The 16,398-nt window shown below is 46.2% G+C and overlaps 1 protein-coding gene across 4 annotated transcripts in view; it reads left to right on the forward strand.

Moving 5' to 3' along the window:
- The window catches only part of SP100 (SP100 nuclear antigen), a 102,377-nt gene extending 87,206 nt beyond the window's left edge, over window positions 1–15,171 (forward strand). For 2 of the 4 annotated variants that reach the window (XM_030328148.1, XM_030328150.1), the window contains 8 exons: window positions 423–565; window positions 4,367–4,408; window positions 6,322–6,354; window positions 11,020–11,135; window positions 12,555–12,675; window positions 12,958–13,029; window positions 13,568–13,711; window positions 14,879–15,171. In XM_030328148.1, the coding sequence (XP_030184008.1) occupies window positions 423–565; window positions 4,367–4,408; window positions 6,322–6,354; window positions 11,020–11,135; window positions 12,555–12,675; window positions 12,958–13,029; window positions 13,568–13,711; window positions 14,879–15,004 (797 nt within the window). In that variant the 3' untranslated portion in view covers window positions 15,005–15,171. Of the gene's footprint in view, window positions 1–422; window positions 566–4,366; window positions 4,409–6,321; window positions 6,355–8,648; window positions 8,804–11,019; window positions 11,136–12,554; window positions 12,676–12,957; window positions 13,030–13,567; window positions 13,712–13,948; window positions 14,032–14,878 lie in introns of those variants that run through there. The other 2 variants (XM_030328149.1, XR_003971352.1) reach the window with 2 other exon arrangements.
- The last annotated feature ends 1,227 nt before the right edge of the window (window positions 15,172–16,398 follow it).

The following is a 16,398-nucleotide window of genomic DNA, read 5'->3' on the forward strand; positions in this document are numbered from 1 at the left end:
CCAACAAGGTGAGGCAGATGTGGTGGTGGTGACAGCAGCCACTCATCCACCTGTGTGGCCTCGCGCCCCCTCTGAAACCCAGCCTACCTCTCAGAGAAGGCAAGAAGAAGAAGCCTGCTCATCCATCTTCAGGGCCATTCAGTTTTCTCTCTTTTGAATGTAGTGAAATACTTTTAAAAAATACATGTTGGTGTTAATTATTTTCCTTGTTGCACAAAGGTCAATGATATGCGTGCACACGGCAGGAAGTCCCCTCTTGCCCTTGCCTTTCAGGCTGCTTGTAGGGCCCTGAGAGGGATCTCAGCTCTCTCGCTACAGATTCTGAGCCAAGATCCACGGGGCGGGGGTGGGGGGGGCCATATTTGGGGGGGTTTTATAGTTGAGAAGGCGCTCCCTTATGACTTCTTATTTTTGTCTCACAGGAATCGCACAGAGGTGTATAAAGGGTGAGGACGGAAGGTGGTTCACCCTCAGGGAATTTGAAATTGAAGGAAACCACGGACCATCCAAGAACTGGAAGATGAGCGTGAGGTGTGGTGGATTCCCCCTGAAACAGCTGATTGAGGTATCCCAATGACACAGGGCTTAAATCAAGGGTTTAGTGTCACGGTTCATCAGCTCCAAGCATCAGCAGAATTTCTCAGTGTCCAGAAAACTGCCACGACCCCCTTGCCCAGGTCACAATGCACATGTTACGTACTAACATTCCACTCAAGAGTATTTTGGCTGCTTTATATTAGACGTTAATCCTCTAAATGCATGAGCTATTATCCTTTTGTTTTTTGGAGTTTTTTAATGTTTTTTAAAATTATATTTATCTTGAGAGAGAGAGAGAGCATGAGCAGGGAAGGAGGAGAGAGAGAGAGGAAGAGAGAGAACCCCAAGCAGGCTCCATACTGTCAGTACTGCGCCTGAGGCAGGCCTGATCTCACAAACAGAGAGATCATGACCTGAGCTGAAATCAAGAGCCAAATGTCCAACCGACTGAGCCATCCAGGCACCCCCCAAGCTCTTACCCTTTTGAAGGCAGAACCGTAAATTATGTCTCTGACTCAACCACTAATAATTGCCACTGTGTAATCTGGTCACAGAAAGTAATTTAAATTGGTGTGTGTCGGGGGTGGGGGGGAGACTAAAGTTTAAAGTGGCATGGTAGATCTCTGTATCTGAAAATAACACATCAGTATAAATGTTTCTTGGATTGCAGAATATTTTACCGTTATTTCTTTTGATAGCTTTCTGAGATTCATTCTTGAAAGAGAATATAAATAAATTGCATTTCAAAATATCTCCTTTGGCCCCCATATCAGCCCCTTGACGTGGACAAAACAGGCTGGCTCTCTATTGCAGACAAGCTCATGCCTTCTGACTCTGTCGCATGACCCAGATGTCCCTTCCTTGTGCCACTCTAATGATGAAGAAAAGCTCTTTGCTCAGCAAATATCTACCGAGTTGCATCTAAATCCACAGGGTGTAAGGTGTGAGCCCCAGCCATGCCGGAGGAGGGCTACATGTTTATGACACAGGACCAGGTACCTCCTTGATGCAGTAGGTGGCACACGAGCCTCGTCACCAGGGGACCACACAGCACACGGTGCTATAAGGAGGGGTGCTGGCAGGAAGAGATGCAGTGGCTCCAGGAAAGGAGGATTATTTCTGAACTTGGGGTTGAGGACAGTTTCATGGAATGGTTTCCACTGAGCTGAGTCTTTTTTTTTTTTTTTTAATTTTTAAAATTTTATTTAGGGACAACTGGGTGGCTCAGTTGGTTAAGTGTCCCACTGTGGCTCAGCTCATGATCTCACAGTTTGTGAGTTCAAGCCCCGCATCAGGCTCTGTGCTGACAGCTCGGAGCCTGCCTCAGATTCTGTCTCCCTCTCTCTCTCTCTCTGCCCATACCACCCCCCTCAAAATTAAATAAACATTTAAAAAAATTATTGATTTAAAAGTAAAACATAAATTTATTTACTTCCAAGTTAGTTAACATATAGTGTAATAATGATCTCGGGAGTAGAATTTAGTGAGTCATCACTTATGTATAACACCCAGTGCTCACCCCAACAAGGGCCCTCCCTAATGCCCATCACCCATTTAGCCCATCCTCCCACCCACCACCCCTCCAGCAACCCTCAGTTTGTTCTCTGTACTTACAAGTCTCTTATGGTTTGCCTCCCTCTCTGATTTTATCTTATTTTTCCTTCCCTTCCCCCTATGTTCATCTGTTTTGTTTCTTAAATTCCACATATGAATGAAATCATATGATATTTATCTTTCTCTGACCGGCTTATTTTGCTTAGCATAATACATTCTAGTTCCATCCACATTGTTGCAAATGGCAAGATTTCATTCTTTTTGGTTGCTGAGTAATATTCCATTGTGTATATATACCACGTCTTCTTTATCCATTCATCAGCCGATGGACATTTGGGCTCTTTCCATAATTTGGCTATTGTTGATAGTGCTCTGAACTGAGTCTTAAAAGAATAGTCCTGGAGTGCCTGGGTGGCTCAGTTGGTTAAGTGTCCAACTTTGGCTCAGGTCATGGTCTTAGGCTTGTGAGTTCGAGCCCCACGTTGGGCTCTGTGCTGACAGCTCAGAGCCTGGAGCCTGCTTCAGATTCTGTGTGTCCTCTCTGCCCCTTCCCCAGTGCTCGCTCACTCTCTCTCTCTCTCTCTCTTTCTCAAAAATAAATAAACATTAAAAACAATTAAAAAAAAAAAAAGAATAGTCCTGATGAGCAAAAATGTAGGAACAAGGCATTCTACATAGAAAGGATGGAGTGAAAATCCTGCCTGTGATTTGTCAAGAAGTTGTAAGCTTGTTACGTGGGCTGAGCGGATGGAAGACATCTTAAGGCCAGAGGAAGGAGTCTGGACCCTTCCTTTCATCATGAGGGGATCATGGGGGGAGGGGGGTGTTGAGTTAGTGATGACTGACATAGGTGAGACACTGCTTTAGAAGTATTAATCCAGTCAGGGATACCCCAATGGTTCAGTCGGTAAGCATCCAACCCTTGGCTTTGGCCCAGGTCATGATTCCAGGGTATGGGACCCAGCCCTATGTCAGACTCTGCACTGAATGTGGAACATGCTTGGGATTCTCTCTCTCTCTTTCTCTCTCTCTCTCTCTCTTTCTCTCTTACCTGAGCCCCTCCCCTGTTTGTGCTCTCTTTCTCTCTCTAAAAAAAAAATTTTTTTTAAATAGAAGTATTAATCTGATCAGAGAATGCAAGATGGGTTGGAGGATGGAGTGCTTGCAGCCACAGATACTTCATGTGACCTTGACTGCTTCTGTGCCTGATACACCCCCACTCAGCCTGCAAGGCCCAGTTCAAACAGCATACTCTCTAAAGTCCTTTAAAACCCTCTGCCTCTGTTTCTTGTGGCTGCTGTAACAACTTTTCACAACCTGGGTGGCTTAAAACAATAGAAATCTATTATCCTAACAGTTCTGGAGGCCAGAAGTCTGAAATCAGTTTCATTGGGCTCAAGTCAAGGTGTTGGCAGGGCTGGTTCTTTCTGGAACCTTCCAGAAGTTTCCTTGCCTTTTTCAGCTTCTGGAAGCTGCCTGCATTCCTTGGCTCAAGGCTCTTCCTGACATCACTCCAACCTCATGTTTCATCGTTACACCTCTTACTACTCACTCTGACCCTCCTGCCTCCCTTGCAAAAGGATGCTTGTCATTACATTGGCCCAACACAGATAATCAGAATGATCTTCCTATTGCAAGATCCTTAATTTAATTACATTTGTAAAGTCCTTTTTACCACTTAATTTAACATGTTCAGAGGTCTGAGAATCTGACCATCTTTGGGGGTCGTTATTTAGCCTACCATACTGACCCATCTCTGGATCCAAAATACTCTGTGAGAGCATGGTTTACACTTCATCACTCTTACCATCATCACCTTACCATCACCATCACCATTACATAATGGCTCTTCCCACTTGTCTCCCCAAAGTCATGGACACCTTTATGTGCCCAAGGCCACTAAGAGCCTGCCCCAGTCTGTCACTCACTGGCTAAGTGCCAGTGGAGTAGCTATAGCATGTGAGGTATAAAGACACAAGCTAGAGAGGTCCTGGAGGTTGGACAGGAAGCAGTGGGTATAGAAGACATTGTGAAGGAAAACCTGGCATGGCTATGAGGGGAGCAAAAGAGAGGGCACGGTTTTTAAAGTTGCCCTTAAAGCTAAATCTGGGTAAGAGAGAGCAGTGTGTTAGGGATTCGGAGAGGGATGTTATTTTCCATGAAAACACTTTGAATTTGTGCTGACAGTGGGGCATATCTGGAAGGCAGTTGGAGATACAAAGCTCACAGAGTAGAAACAAGGACCCATTTGGCATTAATCTCATTTCTATTTCAGAATAAATTTCTACCAGACCCACCAAGAAAAAGGAGAAGAAAGGTAATTATCACATGACCTTCTACCAATGTCTCACCCCTTGGAATAGATAATAGTCGTGTGTCACCTGGTGAAGCAAGAAACCCAAATCACATTCTCTCCCATTCTCTTATATCTTTCCTCTCTTTCATGCACACACACGCGTGCTCGCACACACACGCACACACACACACACAAACTCACACTGAGGATTTCTTCAAGAGGTCTTTCTTTAAGGGAACTTTCAATTCCTTTATGGAGATGTAATCCTAGAGAATAGAGAGGTTGGAAGGCTGATGTGCACTGGGTCAGACATTGTTGACCTAGAAGAGTTTTCCTTTGTGGAGAGACACCATGGACATGATTTTGTAGCTGAGCGTCTCTGTGTAAAAGCATCAGGCCTCACCAGATGGGTTTTGCACACCTCAGTTCTGTCTATGGAGCAAATTCTCTTTCCTTCAAAGTCCCCTTCTGGAGCTCACGGACCAGTGGTTTTCATGCTGTATGGATTCCAGGGAAGGTGGTGGGATAGTTGGTGTCTTCTATGGCCTGTCCAAGAGTATGTGTGAGAGATAACCTGTGTGGTGCAGAAAGGATATGGAAGAACTTCCATTTTCTTGACCTCCAATAGAGGTGACCTTGAGAGAGAGAGACCTTGGCCCATCTCTGCCGTACCAGAAAGTCACGGTCTTCACCAAGCTGGTTTCTGGGACAACCTGCCCCACTGACCTTATGCTAGAGACTCAGTCACTAGGGTCTGCATCCACTGGGTTTTCTGGAGAAAGAGATGCTATTTGTTCTGTTCACTAAGAGCAAACATCTCCACCCAGTGCTAGGGAGCCTTGTGACCACCTCAGTTCTCAGAGCATCGCTCCAGAGGGTCTCTTCCTTCCCCAGACCCTAGGCTTCTGTCCTTTGTGTCATCAAATGACAGGTGGTGCTTCTGGCAGTTTCCCTGCTCATACGATTCCTGTTAAGCCTGATAGTGATAGCTGAGGTGTTCCAAGATAGTAAGATATAAAACTCCAATCCGATCATTTACCGGCTGCTAAGAAACCTTGTCTCTGAGTGACAGTTGTGTTCATTTGTTTGTGCACTTATGTATCCATTTAACAAACACCTGGGGAGCAAGTGCTAAGCACTAAGTGTATGCTTGGCCAACGGCAGTGCGCAGGAGGCCAAACAGACCCAAAGGATTGTTTCAACTTTGTTGTCTAATATGGGACCATAACTATCGGGGTGGGGTGGAGGTTCTAGGCCCTTCTGAGAGGCAAGCAGTGATGTGGCTGCCTCCCAAGTCATTGTACTTTGGATCACACTGTGTGACTTGTCTATGGCCTCTCTGCCTTGGGCTGGAGGTAAAAGTTGAGGCCGCCGTTGTTCCAGACTGAAGAAAGCCAACTCATTCCACAGATATCAGTCAGTGCAAGCTTTTGGGATTCAGGAGAAAGTGGTGAGGTGCTTAGCTTCAGGAAGAAGAACTATAGGACTGGGGACCTTAGACCCATTTTATCTTCAGGGCTATGTCCTGAGTGAGCTGCAGAAGACAGTGGGGTTCTTTGGGACAGCTTCATGGTGTCCAGGATTCTGGACACTGTGGCTGCTGGGGGCTGTGAATATTCAGTCCTCAGCCTGATTCTCTCATTGCAATCCCAGCCCCATCTGTGGCATCCAGGGCCAGAGTCCCCTCATAGCTTCACAAAGGCCTGCCTTGGGTCTGAGAGCCAGAGAATGAACTTACATTGGGCCAAACTGCCAGAAACAAGCAATTTCATGCTTTTTAATTCTCCTGTTAGATATATAGATCCATAAAAACAGATCTAAAACAGAGGGAGGGCTGTGGCATGAATCCTTTACATAAAGAAGTCCGCTCAAATGTGTGGTCAATAAAAAATCATATACAATATTGTCATTCAATCTTTATCTCTTTTCTACAGACTGTCCCAGAGTATGGGAGAGATGACCCTTACGTAAGTACTAATTCCCACCTGTAACCCCAGAATAATACTGGCCTTGTTCCTCCATACATTATCTGTGTCACTGCTGTGCTCCCCCAAAGCATGTGCATACTCAGTTGGAGCATGTCACCGTGTGTGATGAGCAGAGAACGGCAGACACGTCACCCACACCAGGGAGATGGTTCTGGAGCTGGTGTCTCTGCATGAAAGCATCCTTTCAATTTGTTCAGGGAAACTTTCCTGTTTATTTCCCCTCGAAAGTGGGTAGGAGAGGCAGAACTCTGGATCACTGGGGCCTCTAGAGCCAGTGGTAATAGTCAAGACTGGCTTGCAGATTAGGGGTAAGGAGCAAATTTGAGAGAATATGAGCATTTAAAGGTGATAGGGAAGGAAAGGAAAACCCCAAATATCTACTCTAAGGTGCAGGCAGAGCTAAGATGGTTTTAAGCATCGGCCAGAAGGAACAGGCTGGGCCCAGCTGGCAAGTCCAGGGGTGGGCCCTGTCACGAGTCCTGCAGAGAAATATACACAGGGCAAGTGGGTGCTGCAGAGTAATGTATTCACGGTCCTCATGGAAACCCTGGAGTCCATCTGAAGGGAGCCATCAGGATGCTGAGCTGGCTAAGACTGAAGCCTTCAACACGGAGCAAGTCACAGACAGTTCTACGCTAACTGCTCGGGTAGTGCTCGATGATGCGCAGACCATTCTGTCCATTCTCCGCTTTGCTACGGCTGGCTGCTTCAGAGTCGGCCAACAGCAGAGATGACCCCTCTGTCTAAGATAAATCACACTTTGATTGTTTTCATTGCAACAAGATGGACATTTCAGGCAGTCAGCTTTTTGCACAACTCCAGGGGGAACCTCCCATTTTAGTATGATGTGCAGCTGTACTGATATGGGACGCCAACAGAGAGGGGATAGAAAAAGGTCGCCAAGCCCATGCTGGCCTTCTAGCAAATGCATTGCCCAGCACGATCTAGATGCATCCACACCACTCCCATTCCTCCGCTGGAGGTGGGACCCTTGAATCCTGGGGTCTGTGCAACTTTTCTGATTTCTGAAATGGACACATAGGGCTATTTCTTACAGCTCACCACCAAGCCCTCTGTGAAGATTAGAAGGCACCTCTTCCAGCAAGAATGTCCTCACTCCTTTCCATAACCTTTCTGTGACAGACTTTGTCGGCTGATAATAACTCTACTTACAGCTCCCAGGCCTTGATGGAAGAAATCCCTCTAGACCGTGGGCTCCCAAGCTTGGCTGCTAATTGCCATCAGCTGAAGATCCCACCCTCAGAGGTTCTCATAGTAGTCTTCTAAGGTGCTGCCTGCAGGTTGACATTTTCCAAAGCAACTCTAGTGGTTTTAATGCACAAAGTTGACCACAGTGAGCCAGTGCTGTTCAATCTGTAGTGCCCATCAGAATCTCTGGGCTTCTGATTCAGTGAGTGAGGTGGGGGGCCTGAGAATTTACACTTTTAACAAGTTTCGATAGATGCTGCTCCTGGTGATCCAGAAACCACTGCTTTAGAAGCCAGAGGTCTCCACTAATGACTGCACCAGGGGAATGTTTGAAACATACTAACTATGTGTCCATCCTGGTGAAGCAAACCTCCAAAATCACATGCAATTAATTGAATCTCTGAGGGTGGGGCCTTAGGCATCAGAGTTTTTTTTAAAGCTCCCCAGGTGATTCTACTGTACAGCAGGTTGAGAACCACTGCCAAGCAAAAGGACAAATTTCTTGCTAAATAGATTAAAGAGACAGGGGCACCTGGGTGGCTCAGTCAGTCAAGCCTCCAAATTTGGCTCATGATTTCGCAGTTTGTGGGTTCAAGCCCCACACCGGGCTCTGTGCTGACAGCTCAGAGCCTGGAGCCTGCTTCAGATTCTGTGTCTCCTTCTCTCTCTCTCTGCCCCTCCCCTGTTCACACTAAAAACTGAGTAAACTGGGGAGCCTGGGTGGCTCAGTCAGTTAAGTGTCCGACTTCGGCTCAGGTCATGATCTCACGGCCCGTGAGTTCGAGCCCCACGTCAGGCTCTGTGCTGACAGCTCAGAGCCTGGAGCCTGCCTCAGATTCTGCGTCTTCCTCTCTCTCTGACCCTCCCCCGTTCATGCTCTGTCTCTGTCTCAAAAATAAATAAACATTAAAAAAATTTAAAAAAATAAAAACTGAATAAACATTTAAAAAAGAAAATAAGAAAAAAGACTGAAGAGACGTATGTCAAGTTCACAGGCTTCCTAGACTACGGACTGGCATGCTTATTCCAGCACGGGATTGGCATGTTTATTCATTCTTTCTCAGGGCCTACTTGCAGTGCACTTTATAAGATGATGGTCCAGAAATCTTGACCCATCAATGGTCAGCATCCACGAGTGTCATCTGTTATGACAAAAAAGAAAAATGGGTACATGGCCCCATACCAGGACCACCTCAGGCCCATGTGGGGATGTGCCCAGGTATGTCCCTGACAGGCTATTCCTTAAGTTTTCCCTTTCAATAAAGGGAAGACATGGGCTAGATACAAGAGCCTAGAATTTCCTCTTATGTGTGACTTTTGTGTCCTTCTTATATTGAATTCACAGATGAAAAGAATTTACAAATTGAGACATATCCCAATTTACATCAGCTTATTGGGCACAGGGATGATATTCTGACTGTTATGATCTGGAACCCAAAAAGCAGGCCACTGTGCTTTAGCTAATAAGGCAGCATTGTAAGTAAAGGCTCTGCATCCTTGTGGCTGTAGACCTCACAGAGGCACTAAGAAGAAGATGGGATATTTGACAAATAAGATCAGCAGGACCAGTGACGGGATGGATATCTGGGATGCGAAAAGGGAGGGATGTATGTTCACTTCCAGGCTTCTGGGTGGATGCTGGAGTGCTTGGTGAGATGAGGGACAACCGAAGAGGAGCAGATCCAAGACAAGGAATGTGGTTGGGGTTGGGATGGGTTCAGACATGATGAAAAACATCTACCCGGAGGTGACGGAAAGTTGAGTTTGGATGTTTGAGGACTCGAAAGGTAACTAGAGATACCGCTTTAAAGTCTGGGGATAGATGTGGAAGGCGTGGTCATGGGAGCAGTTGTGGTCATCCAGCAGAGTGGAATGAACAGGGGACACAGGACAGAGCCCCAAAGATTTCCCATCATTCCAAGTGAAGAACCTGAACAAAAAGAGACAGAGGGTTAGCGAAAAAATCCAAGAGAGTGGAATATCCTGGAACAAAGTATGAAGAGTGTTTCTAGAAGGAAGAGGTGAAATGGTGCCCCCTGTCACTGCTCCCCTTCCTCATCACCATCAAGAGACCCAACCATATCACTGGGTTGGCCAGTCCCCAAGTCTGTGCACTATTTTGTACCTAGATTGTCACACGAGGACATAAATCCTTCTTCCAATCCACAGTATAGACAGGATATTTTCATCTAGGTGTAGAACTGCCACCCATTGGATGAAATGTTCCCCCACCATGCGGCTTTCCTCGACTGGTTCTCTTGCTTCCCAGGTGGTCCCAGGAGAGTATTCAGGTGTTCATCTTCTGGGCATTTCTCCAGCACAGACACACCACCTTCTTACATAGAAATTATAGTATGTAGGGATTCACGTGTTATTGCCACATAGATTATCACACACACACACACACACACACACACACACACACACACAACACAGGAGGAAAAAGGTGTGATTTCCTTTGCCCATCAATGGGCTCATTCCTTGACCAATTCTTATTTTGGTCTATTAATTCTATTGTTCTTAACATATGTTTGTTACCCCATAATACTTAGATACAAACACTATCAAATGTTTAACTTCACTAAATGAAATTAAATCTGGCTAAAGGTCCCACAGATTGGGGTGAAAAATCCAGCATCAGCCAATTTTGTGGACCCCTCCATCTTCCTTATATACAAAAACACCAAATCTTCTATGTGCTCAGAAAATGAGGGTAAGGCCTTGGGCTTCAACAGTGGCAATTGCTGGTAGGACCCTCCCTGGCCATTTGGAGGTAGCACCTCCGCACCATACATGCCGAGCTGAGTCATGGGTATCTTCCCCCAGGCTCCCAGAACCAAAGAGCTCTGGCATCCTTCTGGTCATCTGTGCCCATGTCTTTCCAACCCAGAGGTACTGCCACAGGCCCAAGGACCCTCCAGGCACAGAGGCCATAGTGCAGGAACTCCTTCTCAGGTCCTTCAAATCATGGGAAACTTATGGCCAAGAAAATGGGATGCAGTGTTATGTCATAAGTTTAATCCATTACATTAAACTCTAGATAAATCACTCTTCAATGACTCAATGTAGATGATGCAATGTAGACAACTAGATAAGACACTGTATTATATTCACCGTATTACATTTATTTGTTAATAAATTCCTCAGGTTATCTTTAATCTCTCATTTGTTGTTGTCGTTGTTAGTCTGTATCAGAATCTCTGCCTTCATAAAGAAAACTGTAATGGTCTAATAACCACCTCCTCCCAAACTTCACTGCAGACCAGAATGTCTTCTTTTGAAATCCTCACTCAGTGTTGTTCCTTAATATTTTGAGGACAGAAATTTGTAAGTGTCACCTTGGTACAAGCAAAGGCCATGTGTTCTAAAGCCCCATGTGTTGACCTTCTGGGGACTTACTAGTCCCAGTGATGTCTACATTATCTCCCCTTCCAGCCGGAAAACTCAAATGAATGTGAGGTGTGCGGTGGACACGGGATGCTGTTCTGCTGTGATACTTGTTCAAGGTCCTTTCATGAGACATGCCACATCCACCCTATAGATGCTAAAAGGTTGGTGAGACCTGGCCCCCTCTTGCCCTTCCTTCTTGTGGCACAGCTCCTCCCACCATGTGCGTTCATCCTGCAAAGTTTGACTCCGGTTGTATGTGTCTTGATGCAGAGGGACCAGAGTCTTAAAGTATCAGGATCCAGAAATATGGTCCAAAGCTGTTTACTACCGCTGGAAGCAGCAGATTAATGGGAAGCAAAAACTCTTCAAGTGGTTATTAAGTGTAATAGAAAGAGATGTTACCCCCACTCCCCCCACCAGGTTCCCAGACCCATGAACTTTGATGGGGGTGAGGACACCATACATTAGCTGTTGGTTTAAAGAACATACCTGTGATGGGAACATTAAAAAGTTGACAAAGCTGGGGTTGTGGTGAGCCTTCAGAAAGGCCATTTATACTGCATTCCTTTGCTCTAAAATCCCAGCAAATGTATCTTTGGTCAGAGCTGATGGTATGTTGGATAACATGGAGACTAATAAGGCATTCTGAAAGTGGTAGTGTGAGAAGAATTGCTATGGCCAAGGAGGATGGATGATTTCAACCAGGATTGTGTCTGTCCCTATGAAGACAGAGCATTGTCCCTTCATAATGGGAGAGTCTAATGTAATCTACCTTCTCCCAGGTAGTTCCCAGGGAATGGTGTCATCTCAGAGATTCAGCATAAAGCTCTGTAGTTGGGCAATCTGCAGAGGCAGAAGACAGGTCTGCTTTATTGTTGAGCCCATGTATAGTCCCCAACCTCACACCATGGATATTTGGTAGTGGGCCCCTCAAGCAAGCACTGGGGTAGCCAGGGAGAGAGGCAAATGGGATGTCCAGGAAGGATCACTGTATCCAGTTGATTACCGAGAGCTCTTCAGCACAGGTAGCCTGGCAGAGAAGAATGGAGAATGAATCTGGAGGAATATGGCAGATGTCTGGCACCACTCTGTTCATAGATTTCCTTTCCAAGAAATTTCTGCAGCTCAGATTCTAGGCACAGATATGGCAATGCCAGAGGAGAGGATGCCTATAGTTCTGTGATCTTGTGCTAATTCAGCAACGTTGAGAAACAAGAGCTGGTTTCCTGATTTTTACTACGGTCTGATGGCTTACTGAAGCCCAAGACTCCAGTCCCTCACAGGGCTCATTACGGAGCCCACAGTGGCTCAGATGAGAACTCTTAGTTTTGAGGTGAAAGACCATCACCCCCCACGGCATCTCACTCAACAAACGGTCGGTCCTGGTACCACAATTAGTGGGAGGGGTGCCTGGCAAGGGTGCCCAAATGGGGCTCTCGTGCAAAGGAGTGTCCAAAAGAGAAGCTGGATAAAAGGTGGAAACCACCAGTCATTCCTGAACAGAGGGCTTCAGCAGCTATAGAAACAGTGGCTGATTCACAGAGCACCTACCTTTGCTGACCTTATGCCCAACCTTCCAGGGACCCATGGAGTTGCATCATCTGCAGGGTAAAAGCTATTAAGGAAAGGTACCCACAGAGCCAGGTATGTCACCAGGAATCAGAGGTCCTGAAGAGGCGGATGCTGCCTGAGGAGCAGTTGGTGAGTTGAAATGTAAACCTGAAGTCTCCTCCTTTCTGTTGACTTGAGAAAAGCAACACAGTCTTGCAGAGGCTGGAGGGATGGTGCCCAAGGGTGAACTGCTGTTCCTTGCTGTGCTTTGATCACATGACCTAACACTAAAGTTTGTATTCCAAAGAAAATTCCCATTCCGTGTTTGTTTCACAGACCACAGTTCTGGGAGCTGTGCATTCTGTCCAAGCATATGTACACCTCATTCTCTCTAAGCTGCTTTTTACTTAAAATCTCCTGTATCTTTTGCAGAAATGTGAGTTTGTCCTTTTGAAGGTCTACTCCTGTTCAAAAAGCTCCTTTTTTGCCTCAAAACCGCATTATGTAAGTAACGGCAACAAAGCCCCAAACTGGCATTCTCAAATTTGTGAGATGAATCCAATGGGTACCAGTGTTATTATCTTTCGTCTTATTGATGGGTGTCTGGGTCAGGTTACTCAGCCCTTGGCCACTTAGGCCGCTGTCACAAGGTACCACACACAGGGCGGCTTAAACAGCAGATGTTTAGCTTTCACATTTTTATTTTCATTCATTTCTCAGCTGGAAGTCCAAGATCAGGGTGCCAGTGTGATCTTACAGACTCCCAACTTCTCTTTGTGTCCTCACAAGGTGGAAAGAGAGGAAGAGAGCTGTCTGGGGTCTTTTTATAAAGGCACTAATCCCCTTCATGAAGCCCACCCTCACAATCTAATCGTCTCCCAAATCCTCACCTCCTGACGCCATCACAACGGGGGTTACAGGATTTCAACCCAGGAATGAGGGGGGTGAGGGGGAGGTGGGGAGGGCACAAGCCGTCCATCTGTAACAGCGGGTAGACTGGGAACAGTGCTAATAGCCTGTCCTTTGGCACTTTGACCAACAGGGTCGAGAGGCATCTCATGGCCTGAAAAGGCCCATGTGGCTAAGCAAAATCAAGAGAAAGCTGAATATGAAACTGTACATCCGAGTGGAGGGGTTTGTGCAGGACATGAGCCTCATCTTTCAGAACCACAGGGCATTTTACAAGGTGAGCGGCAACCCAGGGCGTCCCTCTTTCTGTCTTAAAGCCACTCTGCCTTTCATGGTCTTGTATCAGGGAAATGTTGCCGTTTCCCTTATCGTGTGGCCAGCCCACACAAGTACAAATTCTGGAAGTATTCTAAAAGCCCCGTGGTCTAAGGTGGGGAAAATTATAGCAAGCCAGAAGGTGTCTTTGCAAACATGACCTTGGGACCTCATCGTTTACTCACTTGTAGATACTCAGTTTTTGCCCACGGAGAGCAGTAGACTGACGACCTCCTTCCAGAAGAAATGGAAACGCATGTTTTCCTGGACTTGGGTAGCTGTGTGCGTGTCCCAGGAGTCTCCACCTTTGTCCCGGGTTCCTACGCTTACTCGGCCTAACTAAGGGAGCCAGTGGAGGGAGACTGGGTGCCGAGGCGCAGACTCTGCCCGTGCACAGTTTGCTGTTGCCACTGTGCACCTGCCTGCTGGTATCCGGCCTCTCTGGGATGTGCGGACAGCGGCCTCCCCGTCACACCCGGGCAAGTGCCTATTTCCATTGGTTCCCAGGGCTGCAGTCCGGACGCAGAGCATGGGAGGCTGCTTCCAGACAGATCCCTCAAGGCCATGGTGCCAGGAAGGGCATCCCTACAGGCGCCAGGCCTCCCAGATCACTCCTTTGCTAGAAGTGTGTTGTAAAAGGCAACTAGTGTCTCTTTTCTCTAAAGGAAGGTACCCAATCAAATTTCTCAAATTTCAAAATCCTGGATTTCTTTATATACGAATTTTTTTAGGGCTGTATCAAAAAAGTAGTAAGCAAGGAATATCTCAAGGGGTGAAGGAGGAAAGGGGACATCATGAATCTGCCTTCAACATTTCCGTACCACCGTGGTCATGCAAGGCATAGGTGCTATGTGAGAAAATCGAACAACTAGAATTTTGGGGAAAAAAATGAATCAATACGTTTCTGATGAAGAATTGGACTATAATACAGTACAATTTTTTTGCATCTCTGAGAAGAGATGATCTCTGAGAGAAATGATCAAGTTACCAGGGAACGTAAGCTACTCTTAACTGTATTAATTCTCACTTAACACGTGGGATCGTCTAAAATGAAGCCTGGATTGTATGAGACAATGAGAACCAAACTCAGCAGCAATGGTTACTCTTGTTTTTGTCTTTGCTTTTCCAGAACAACCAGAAATTCATCAGACTGGGCAGTCAAGTAGAGGACGTATTTCAGAATAATTTCAGAGACACCTTTGCAATTCAGGAAAGAAGCGAGAACAGTTCTCAGTCGGAGCCCCCTCTTTTATAAAGTAGCCCATCCCCCCCTTCCATCGTTAGCAACTACACGATAAGGCGCTGTGGTCAAAATGTGAACATTTTGCCTGTTGCTGTGCAAAAAACTTTTTCAAACATATTTTTTTGTTGTCATTTCCACTCATTTATTTTTCTAAATAAAATCTAAAATTACCCTGCCGAGTTATCTTATTGAGTTATTTGGAGCGAAATTTACAATAGAAAACGTTGGGTCTTTCCACAAAGGCTCATCTTGTGTGCTTCCATTTATTTGAATCTTTTCTTAGGTCCTTAAGTGAAGTTTTTCACCTCTTTTCTCCTCTCCACACAGGACTTACCTGTTTCCTTCTTTCCTTTTTTTTTTTTTTTTTTCTTTACACTCTCGGGTAGTTAATATTTTTTCATGTTATTGTGAAAGTGAACTTTTCCCCCAATATATTTTATTACCAAATATTGATCCCTAATAGAAAGCTACTGTAATTTATATACTGTGGTCACCGATTACCTTACTGAATACTGGATGGCATCCTTCTTTGCCTCATACCCAGTGGCATCAGGAAGCAGAGTAGCCAATTTTCAATTCACGGATCGTAATTGGCTCAGCTGATGGAAGCATTCCTCACCCGGGCCCTGAAAGCTCCGACAGTTCTTGGTTCTGTTGATGAATGGCTCTGCCGTGGCACTCTCGTGACCTTGCACGTCTCCACATAAACCACATAGGCAGAGTTTAACTGCCGCTGATTCGATCTGAGTCTTGGCGGACGGCCCTGCGGTCATTCCAGAACACGAGAGCATAGGAGGCTGGCGACACGTCCCACCCACCGCCTTATCTTGCAGAGGTTATCGCGACACGCTCTCTCCTCAGGCTGTAAAATCCCAGGGAGGTGTGAGGCCTCCGCCTCTTGTTTTAGACTCTGGCTGCTGGGCCCTGTAACTGCTCCACTGTGACCTGAGCGTGTGCCGCATCTCAGGCTGCCGCAAATGCCACGTCCCCTTTTGTCGGGCGCCACCCCACGAGACAAAGGACATGGGGAGCGGGTGCCTTTGTTCTTCTTGCTTTTGCTGTCTACGTAAGTCATAAACTGTCTGAATCTAAAAAAGGTGCATTGTTTCTTTACCAGCCAGATCAGTCAGCCTTGCTGGACAGGTTCCCGGATCCAGCATCTTCTGGCTGGAGCACCCGACAAGGAGTACCCCAGATTGGTAGCTGGTTCAGAGCACGCACTACGCCCTTCAGGGAAATACTTCAACTCGGGAATGATTGCCTCCGGCTCGTGCCAAAGGTGGCTCTCCAACACACCACTTCATTCAATCACGAAATTTTGTTGTTGGAATGGGTAATTTTGAAGATGAAATTAATTTACGTATGTGAGCTGTTTAAAATCATGTCAGAGACACACGAATATACCA

Source organism: Lynx canadensis, chromosome C1 (genome assembly GCF_007474595.2).
Source record: "Lynx canadensis isolate LIC74 chromosome C1, mLynCan4.pri.v2, whole genome shotgun sequence".
Lineage (NCBI taxonomy): Eukaryota > Metazoa > Chordata > Mammalia > Carnivora > Felidae > Lynx > Lynx canadensis.